At 47.6% G+C, this 10000-nt stretch overlaps 2 protein-coding genes across 10 annotated transcripts in view; one reads left to right on the forward strand and one right to left on the reverse strand.

The window, feature by feature from the left end:
• The window catches only part of eps8a (epidermal growth factor receptor pathway substrate 8a), a 57043-nt gene extending 49521 nt beyond the window's left edge, over positions 1–7522 (forward strand). For 6 of the 9 annotated variants that reach the window (XM_056239905.1, XM_056239911.1, XM_056239908.1 and 3 more), the window contains 5 exons: positions 476–499; positions 1049–1262; positions 1361–1544; positions 1632–1781; positions 4550–4644. In XM_056239905.1, the coding sequence (XP_056095880.1) occupies positions 476–499; positions 1049–1262; positions 1361–1544; positions 1632–1781; positions 4550–4640 (663 nt within the window). In that variant the 3' untranslated portion in view covers positions 4641–4644. Of the gene's footprint in view, positions 1–475; positions 500–1048; positions 1263–1360; positions 1545–1631; positions 1782–4549; positions 4645–7143 lie in introns of those variants that run through there. The other 3 variants (XM_056239907.1, XM_056239910.1, XM_056239913.1) reach the window with 3 other exon arrangements.
• Positions 7523–9966: 2444 nt separating this feature from the next.
• The window catches only part of rpap3 (RNA polymerase II associated protein 3), a 16654-nt gene continuing 16620 nt past the window's right edge, over positions 9967–10000 (reverse strand). The window contains exon 16 of the mRNA XM_056239933.1: positions 9967–10000. This exon is cut by the window's right edge and continues 329 nt beyond it. The gene's annotated coding sequence lies outside the window, so the exon portion shown is untranslated.

A 10000-nucleotide genomic window follows, 5' to 3' on the forward strand; every position in this document is an offset into this window, starting at 1 on the left:
TCACTGTGATCAAGAGCTGAGAGTCAGATATGATAATAAGTGTTTGCTCTCTGACCAATCACAGCAGAGCAGCTCTCAGAGAGGCGGAGCTTAGAGAGGCTGAATCTCCGAACGAAGCGTTTCAGACACTGAGAGGAAATAAGGGTGATGTTATTAGAAAATTAAAGTGTTTTCGATCTTGGATGCATGTAACCTGTCGTAGGAGACGCCGAAACAACATCAGGAGCCTTTAAACAGCAGAATAGAGCACTTTAAACGTTTGAAACTGCTAAACGTATTTATAACGAGCTGCATGGAGAAGTCTATGGAATGACCTCATCCAGATAAGTGTGTGAGTTCTGTTTGTTTTGATTTCTTGCATTAGTTTATCATCCCGTTTGTGTGTGTGTGTGTGTGTGTGTGCTTTATTTGCTGTGTGTGTGTGTGTTGTTGTGTTGAATTTCATTTTCATGTCACTCTTCATCTTTCTCTCAAGCAATTACTGGGCGAGTTAAACGAGGTAACTGGATTATTTTGTCCCACAGTCAGTGAAACACTCGTAATAAATGATGTTTTTCATAGAGATTGTTCTTCAGGATGTGACACACAGTGTATATCGTCTGTCTGTGTAGATGATCAACATTATTAATCAGTATTATGTATGAACTACTGCTAATCTGTGCGTTAAAGACCTCATGAAATCAGATTTGTGCCTTTGATGTTTTTTGAGCGAGTCGTCAGCTTTATTTCTACAGTACAGATCCTTTCAAAGCAGCTTCACAGTAATAAACAAGAGAATAACTGAATCAATGATGCAAACTACATCAAATATGAAAATAAAGCATCTGTGAAGCAGCTCTACAGAACACAAGTGTCATTATTCAGATCAGCTGAGGATGAAATACATCGAGTTTCTTCAGAGACGATAGCAGGTTATTTTGATCTGTCGAATGCAGAATGAAAGTTGATTTCCTGTCTGAACAGGAAGTGCATCATCGGGTGTCTGGTTTCATGGGGTCTTGATGGTGTGATTGTTGTCTGAGTGTGTGTTTGTGTGTCTCTCGTACAGAAGCAGAGATCAGATTATGTGCCGAAGCCGTTGGTGACTGAAGCCCCGCCCACGCCGACGCCCCCTCCTCCTCCCCCCGCCCCTCTACCCCCTGCAGCCACGCCCCCTCCGCTGGCTCCTCCCACTGACAGCGGAGGACACGCCCCCAACACCAGCGAGAGTGACAGCGTTACGATGAGAGACCATCAGAGAGAGAGACCCGCGCTGGCCAACCGTACACACACTCTCTCACACTCACACATTTGCACACACACGCACACACACACACACACACACACACTCACTCACTCTCCTCATGATTGTGTTCCTCAGGGCGTAAGTCGAACATGGAGGAGGTTCAGGATGAGTTGATGCACAGACTGACTCTGGGTCGAAGCGCTCAGAAGAAACTCTCGGCTCCGTCTCGATCCACAAGTCTCCCGGCGCTCAACATCACGTACGACTCCACGCCGGAGGAGGTGACGGCCTGGCTTCAGCTCAAGGGCTTCAGCGCTGTGTGAGTGACACACACACTCACACACACACTCACACTCACACACACACGCAGTTGGTTAGTCTGATGGTCCTCATGTGTATCCCGCAGGACGATCACCAGTCTGGGTGTGCTGACGGGCGCTCAGCTGTTCTCCCTGAATAAGGACGAGCTGAAGACGGTGTGTCCTGACGACGGAGCGCGAGTGTTCAGTCAGATCAGCGTGCAGAAAGCGGCTCTCGAGGTGACTAGTGGCTGTACCTCCTCTCCTCCTCTCCTCATCCCTCTCTACCCTCCTCTCCCCAGCCCTCTCTACCCTCCTCTCCTCAGCCCTCTCTACCCTCCTCTCCTCAGCCTTCTCTACCCTCCTCTCCTCAGCCCTCTCTACCCTCCTCTCCTCAGCCCTCTCTACCCTCCTCTCCTCAGCCCTCTCTACCCTCCTCTCCTCCTCTCCTCATCCCTCTCTACCCTCCTCTCCCCAGCCCTCTCTACCCTCCTCTCCTCATCCCTCCCTACCCTCCTCTCCTCATCCCTCTCTACCCTCCTCTCCTCATCCCTCCCTACCCTCCTCTCCTCATCCCTCCCTACCCTCCTCTCCTCATCCCTCCCTACCCTCCTCTCCTCATCCCTCTCTACCCTCCTCTTCCCAGCCCTCTCTACCCTCCTCTCCCCAGCCCTCTCTACCCTCCTCTCCCTATCCCTCTCTACCCTCCTCTCCTCATCCCTCTCTACCCTCCTCTCCTCATCCCTCTCTACCCTCCTCTCCTCAGCCCTCTCTACCCTCCTCTTCCCAGCCCTCTCTACCCTCCTCTCCCCAGCCCTCTCTACCCTCCTCTCCCTATCCCTCTCTACCCTCCTCTCCCCATCCCTCTCTACCCTCCTCTCCTCATCCCTCTCTACCCTCCTCTCCTCAGCCCTCTCTACCCTCCTCTCCCCATCCCTCTCTACCCTCCTCTCCTCAGCCCTCTCTACCCTCCTCTCCTCATCCCTCTCTACCCTCCTCTCCCCAGCCCTCTCTACCCTCCTCTCCCCAGCCCTCTCTACCCTCCTCTCCCTATCCCTCTCTACCCTCCTCTCCTCATCCCTCTCTACCCTCCTCTCCTCATCCCTCTCTACCCTCCTCTCCCCAGCCCTCTCTACCCTCCTCTCCCCAGCCCTCTCTACCCTCCTCTCCTCATCCCTCTCTACCCTCCTCTTCCCAGCCCTCTCTACCCTCCTCTCCCCATCCCTCTCTACCCTCCTCTTCCCAGCCCTCTCTACCCTCCTCTCCTCATCCCTCTCTACCCTCCTCTCCTCATCCCTCTCTAACCTCCTCTCCTCATCCCTCTCTACCCTCCTCTCCTCATCCCTCTCTACCCTCCTCTCCTCAGCCCTCTCTACCCTCCTCTCCCCAGCCCTCTCTACCCTCCTCTCCTCATCCCTCTCTACCCTCCTCTCCTCATCCCTCTCTACCCTCCTCTCCCCAGCCCTCTCTACCCTCCTCTCCCCATCCCTCTCTACCCTCCTCTCCTCATCCCTCTCTACCCTCCTCTCCTCATCCCTCTCTACCCTCCTCTCCTCATCCCTCTCTACCCTCCTCTCCTCAGCCCTCTCTACCCTCCTCTCCTCCTCTCCTCATCCCTCTCTACCCTCCTCTCCTCAGCCCTCTCTACCCTCCTCTCCTCCTCTCCTCATCCCTCTCTACCCTCCTCTCCTCATCCCTCTCTACCCTCCTCTCCTCAGCCCTCTCTACCCTCCTCTCCTCAGCCCTCTCTACCCTCCTCTCCTCAGCCCTCTCTACCCTCCTCTCCTCATCCCTCTCTACCCTCCTCTCCTCATCCCTCTCTACCCTCCTCTCCTCAGCCCTCTCTACCCTCCTCTCCTCATCCCTCTCTACCCTCCTCTCCTCAGCCCTCTCTACCCTCCTCTCCTCATCCCTCTCTACCCTCCTCTCCTCATCCCTCTCTACCCTCCTCTCCCCATCCCTCTCTACCCTCCTCTCCTCATCCCTCTCTACCCTCCTCTCCTCATCCCTCTCTACCCTCCTCTCCCCAGCCCTCTCTACCCTCCTCTCCTCATCCCTCTCTACCCTCCTCTCCTCATCCCTCTCTACCCTCCTCTTCCCAGCCCTCTCTACCCTCCTCTCCTCAGCCCTCTCTACCCTCCTCTCCTCAGCCCTCTCTACCCTCCTCTCCTCAGCCCTCTCTACCCTCCTCTCCTCAGCCCTCTCTACCCTCCTCTCCTCAGCCCTCTCTACCCTCCTCTCCTCATCCCTCTCTACCCTCCTCTCCCCAGCCCTCTCTACCCTCCTCTCCTCATCCCTCTCTACCCTCCTCTCCCCAGCCCTCTCTACCCTCCTCTCCTCATCCCTCTCTACCCTCCTCTCCTCATCCCTCTCTACCCTCCTCTCCTCAGCCCTCTCTACCCTCCTCTCCTCAGCCCTCTCTACCCTCCTCTCCTCAGCCCTCTCTACCCTCCTCTCCTCATCCCTCTCTACCCTCCTCTCCTCATCCCTCTCTACCCTCCTCTTCCCAGCCCTCTCTACCCTCCTCTCCTCATCCCTCTCTACCCTCCTCTCCTCATCCCTCTCTACCCTCCTCTCCTCATCCCTCTCTACCCTCCTCTCCTCATCCCTCTCTACCCTCCTCTTCCCAGCCCTCTCTACCCTCCTCTCCTCATCCCTCTCTACCCTCCTCTCCTCATCCCTCTCTACCCTCCTCTCCTCAGCCCTCTCTACCCTCCTCTCCTCATCCCTCTCTACCCTCCTCTTCCCAGCCCTCTCTACCCTCCTCTCCTCATCCCTCTCTACCCTCCTCTCCTCATCCCTCTCTACCCTCCTCTCCTCAGCCCTCTCTACCCTCCTCTCCTCATCCCTCTCTACCCTCCTCTCCTCATCCCTCTCTACCCTCCTCTCCTCATCCCTCTCTACCCTCCTCTCCTCATCCCTCTCTACCCTCCTCTTCCTCATCCCTCTCTACCCTCCTCTCCTCATCCCTCTCTACCCTCCTCTCCTCATCCCTCTCTACCCTCCTCTCCTCAGCCCTCTCTACCCTCCTCTCCTCATCCCTCTCTACCCTCCTCTTCTGCTGGTGTCTCTGTGCAGGGTTCCCACGCCTCCTCGAAATCCTTCAAAGTTTGTGAATCTGAAAAATAATAATAATTCAAGGCTTTTGAAAGTTCTTGAAAATAAACACACAGATACAGATGAAAGTGCTTGACTTTATTCTGTGTGAGAAGTTTTCTGGATAAATTTGGCTATTATTCCGTCCGCTCCGCTAATGTGTTATTCCACCAACACTGCATGGCCTATGCGCACGAGCTTGCTTGATTTACGCTAGTTACACTCATTTACGCGTCACGTTAAGTGTTTCCCGTGTGAGGTGCTTTGTGTTGTACCTTGCCATCTGTGGGAATCCTGTGTGTGTGTGTGTGTGGGGGAACCCTGTGTGTTTGTGTGTGTGTGTCTGTGGGAACCCTGTGTGTGTGTGTGTGTGTGTGTGGGAACCCTGTGTGTGTGTGTGTGTGTGTGTGTGTGGGAACCCTGTGTGTGTGTGTGTGTGTGTGGGAACCCTGTGTGTGTGTCGCATCACCGCAGCATCACACCCTCCCTCAGAATAACAGTGATAGTGTTCCCTGACGTCGAGTCTCCCGATCGATCCGCTGGTTAGTTGAACTGGTTTTGCTCAACGCTGGCGAGTGTCGCTGGTCTCTGTGGTGTTTTTACTGTCTGCAGGTTTTCTTCTGAGCCTCCCATGATCTTCACATGTGCTCCACGTTCCTCTGAAGGTACTTTAGCTGATCGTAGTGAGGCTAGAAGCTCAGAAACATTATTGATACCTCCTGGAACGTTCGTCTAACGGTTTATTAAAATGTTACTATTTGTTTCAGAGCGTTGAGATTCAAAAGTAACGTTCCATAATGTGTGAGAATGATAACGTTCACAGAACCAAGAACACACACTTTAAACACACATTCTGGACATTCAGAAATAACATTTCCTAACTTAGTAAGAACTCTTACAGGTCTGGGGCTCTTCGCGTGTCGGACAAAAATGTTTTTGTTTTTTTTGCCAATGAAATAAATGTTCTATATTTTAGTTTGATAATGTTTTTTATTTAATATTTTGTATTTTTAGGGGATTTTTTTATACTAAATTACATTTACGCTGTATTTATAATCCATTTATTCACTTTTTGAGCATAGACCTGAAAATGTAATCTCCAGCTGAGACTGGTGAATCTCTAGCGCTTTAGAGGACAGACTGAAGTTTGATCTCTTCTCAAACACACACTCGCAGATTATTGCTGAAGTGAGAAACGTTTTAAAAAGTGAACTAAAAAAAGTAACAGAATTTTACGTGTATTGTTATGAAAAATGCACAAAAATACTATTTAAATTTTTATATGAAATATATTTTCAAAATCACGTTTTCCTCTAAAACTGTGAGTAAATGAGAGCCATAACTCTACACTGGTGGTGCTCCGCGTGTGAGGCTGATCTTTACAGAGTTTCGTACCATTCCAATGAAGTAGAAAATTCTGTTCGCATTGAAATATGATACTTAATAATCCTCAATAACATAAGGATGTTTATATAGGTATGCAACTAACCTTCTGAAACTGTATTTGAAACTATAGAAGCAATAAATAAATACTTAAGTCAAGTCAGATTTATTTCTATAGCACTTTATACAATACAAATTGCATTTGAAAACAATTCTTGATTCTCATCCAAACGTGTGTTCAACTGAATATTGCCTAATTTTTTTTTTTTAAGTCTGTTGGAAAAAACGTGAGTTTACTTCTGTAATCCAGTCAGTCTGCTGTTATTCCAGTCATTTCTCCATGAATAATTAGTTTATCCATAGAGTTAGAGTTTAACAGTGCAAAAAACACTCAGTAACTTTTACACCTCGACTAGTTTAACTTTCAGCCGCTATACTGTGTGTGTTTCCCTTCAACAGCACATTTTGTTTTGTTTTCTTGTAAATGAGATTTAGGTTACACTTTACAATAAGGTTCATTAATTAATGTATTAACTAACATGAACTAACAATGAGCAACACATTTGTTACAGTATTTATGAATCTTTGTTCATGTTAGTTACAGCTGTTCATTGTGTGTTCATGTTAGTTCACACTGCATTAACTAATGCTAACAAGATTTTAATAAAGTGTTAGTATATGTTGAAATGAACAAATACTTAAAGAAAGATTAATAAATGCAGTGCAGTTATTAGTTCATGCTAATGTACAGTCGTCCACATCTGAAGTGGATCAAAACCTTTCATCAAAGTTATACATGAATATTGAACACTAGGCGTTCTGGTGTCGGCACAGACTCGGATGAACACTTCAGGTGTGTGTGGAGACTGTAGGTAACTAGTGAACCTCACTGTAAAGTGTGTCCGAGATTTAAATAGATTCTGTCGTAGTTTCAGGATCAGACCCTTTTCCCAGAATCCCTTAGTTTAATGCTGAACCTTCATCGTCACTCACTCATTTCTGCCCTTCCTCTCTCTCTCTCTCTCTCTCTCCATCATGCTGCAGGTGTTTGGAGGTATGATCTTGTTTAACTAGTGTGTGTTGTGACGTGTGTGTGTGTCTCACTGCTGTCTCTCTCTCTCTCTGTGTGTGTGTGTGTAGAGGAGCTCGGGCTCGGAGTTGCAGGAGATCATGAGGAGGCGGCAGGAGAAACTGGCAGCGAGTGATTCTGGCGTGGAGTCCTTCGATGAGAGCAACAACCTCTGACCTTTGACCTCTGACCTCTGACCTTTTACAGGACGCCGCGGAGCGCGCTCAGTTCGCTGCCATAATGCGCCGCCGCCAAGAACTCTTGGACCCGTCCGATAACGGCGCCGGCTCGGACGCGGACGAACACGCGTGAGAAACGAGAGCGCTGACGCTGTAGTTCCCGCCAGAACACCGCAGGAGTGTGTAGTCTAGTGCCATCCGGTTCTGCCTTCATCCCGGGAAACACTCAGATATACTTATGATCATATTTATACTTGGAGAGAAAACTGTAACGTCATGGACATCAATATCCCCACGATCGGCTGGAATCTTGGAGCAAATATTGATTTGATCTATTATTCACTACTTGAACTTCCGTCAGATTATTTATCCGCCGCTTTTGAATGTACGGGGAGAAATATGGGTCAAGCTTGTAGATTTTTATTATATTATTATTATTTACTAGCAAGATAATATTGTTTTGTACTGAATCGTACTGCCAAAAGAGAAGCTTTATAAATGTAATGGATATGTCAGATTAATTATTTGAGTTTCACAAGGACATTGGGCCAAAACCCTCCTGCAGTCTCGTTCTAGTGATGATGATGATGATGATGATGATGCCATCAAACCTTCAGAAATATGATGATTTATACGCCGCACGTTCAGTCTGTGAATATAAAGTGTGTGTGCAGAATAAATGGAATCATGTGACCTGTGTGTGTCGTGATTGAATCAGTCATGATCTGATGTTGTCTCTGTGTGAGGAAACATCTCACCTTTAACCTTTAGTCAGTCTTCAGTAAATGAGAATAAAAGAGCTCTGATTGAGACCACAACACCCGCACATCATCAGTCCCAGTTGCTGATCGTTTGTTTCGTGCCTTTGTTCAAACCCCACCTTTGCTTATGTTTCATCATTTACTCCAGCAAACACTAAAAGCTCAAAACACTGAATCAGGAGATGAGGAGGTGTGTGTGAATGCTGATGGCCGGTGTTCAGATCCCACCACTGCTGGTTATATTCACTGGTGAGAGTCGGGTCATGACGGGCGAGAGGTTAAACACACACTCTCTGTGTGTGAGGCTGCGATAGAGACGTGGGTTTGAGTCTCACATGACTTTAACTGGTTTATTGTAGAATCACAACAGTGAAATATGAGTTCCAGCAGGAGAAAGTCAAGAGATCTGTGGCTCACTGGTATGAGCACTGCCTCATGGTTCAGAGGTTACTGGTTCAAACCCTGGTCAGATCTCCAAGAAATCAACAGGTGGAGAGGATGGAGGATGAGTCCTAGTCATGATCCTGGGGGAGCAACTGGTTATCTGGAAAAAGCAGCTGTAAAATTGTTGACTTAGTCCTGAGGCTGGATATTTTTGTATAAGTAAACATTTGAGGTAAAATATAATCGCTGCTGGTTATGGTCCCAGAAACCCCCAGGGGGAGGAGTGTGGATATTGCCTCCCCCCTTCGTGTCCGAGCTTCTCTCGCCTGATCTGATCGCTCCCGATGCCTGTCTCAGATCATGATCCCGTTCCTTCACGCATCCACGCTTCAGTGTCCAGGCCGGTCTCGAACCGGGATCCTCCCAACCAGGGAGAACAAGCTCAACCCACTGAGCCACTGGCACTTCCACATGAACACTTCTTTATTTTCGGGGCATGTCTTTTTTATTTGGACAAAACCAGTGAAAATAAAGCATTTTAACACACAGAGTGGGATTCAAACCCAAATCCTCCACATGATGGAGCAACTTTCAACCCACTGAGCCACTGGAGCTTCCACTCTTACTCCTCTTTATTTTCGGGACATGTCTTTTTGATTTTTTTAGGCCTCAAGGCTTTGTGTTTTCGGTTAAGTAATAATATGGTTCTGGTTGTCACCTTTATGGGGAACAGTTCCCATTACAATCTTTGCTCATCGTCGACTATGCAAGGATGTTGATGACACAGAACTCCACTACTGCACATGGAGAATCCCACAATCCTGGAGGAAATCGTCCTTGTTCTCAATAGTGAACTGCACTGGATTCTCCACATGAGGGCGACACTCACACCTCTACACTTTTACTTACACATTATCATCTTTTACCGGTTTCAGTCAATGTTCAACCAATAACACATTATAATAAACCATGTGACTGAGACTGATCTTCTCACAAGCATCATGTGATCTGGTCTAGTGGTTCTCGCAGGATGAATCTGTTTTCTGATGGTCGGTTTGTCATTTCCAAGCTCATTTCTCATCAAGGCGAGTTTGTTTATATAGCACATTTCATACACTATGGCAGTTCAAAGTGCTTTACAGAAATGAATTAAAATTAAAGCAAGGAAAATTAAAAGATGAATCTGTTCACTTTTCTGAGTCGATTTATGATCAATTCATTCACGAGTCTCCAGAACATCCAGTGCTCACACACACTTTATTCACACACGACATACAACTGACACTCATGAGAGTTTATGGAGATGAAAATCACTGTGATTTCATGAAGACAATATTTATGATCATGTTACTCTCGTTAAACAAGGTGAAATTGATCAATACAGAAACACTGATCAGATTTCTGTCGTTGTGTTAATAGAAGAGTGTGTGACGTGACATGTTTCACTGCCAAACTATTCATTTAATGAGGAAATAAATCTAGGATGGGACGTGATTTTCATATCTGAACATGAGTTTGCAGTGGATCCTATTATGATAAGATATTTAGATGTATTAGTCAGGAGATGGAGAGGATTTCACAGACTTTAATACAGCAGCGTTCAG

This window comes from Rhinichthys klamathensis, unplaced genomic scaffold (genome assembly GCF_029890125.1).
Source record: "Rhinichthys klamathensis goyatoka isolate OS25496 unplaced genomic scaffold, OSU_Roscu_1.1 h1tg000574l_1, whole genome shotgun sequence".
In the NCBI taxonomy this organism is placed as follows: domain Eukaryota; kingdom Metazoa; phylum Chordata; class Actinopteri; order Cypriniformes; family Leuciscidae; genus Rhinichthys; species Rhinichthys klamathensis.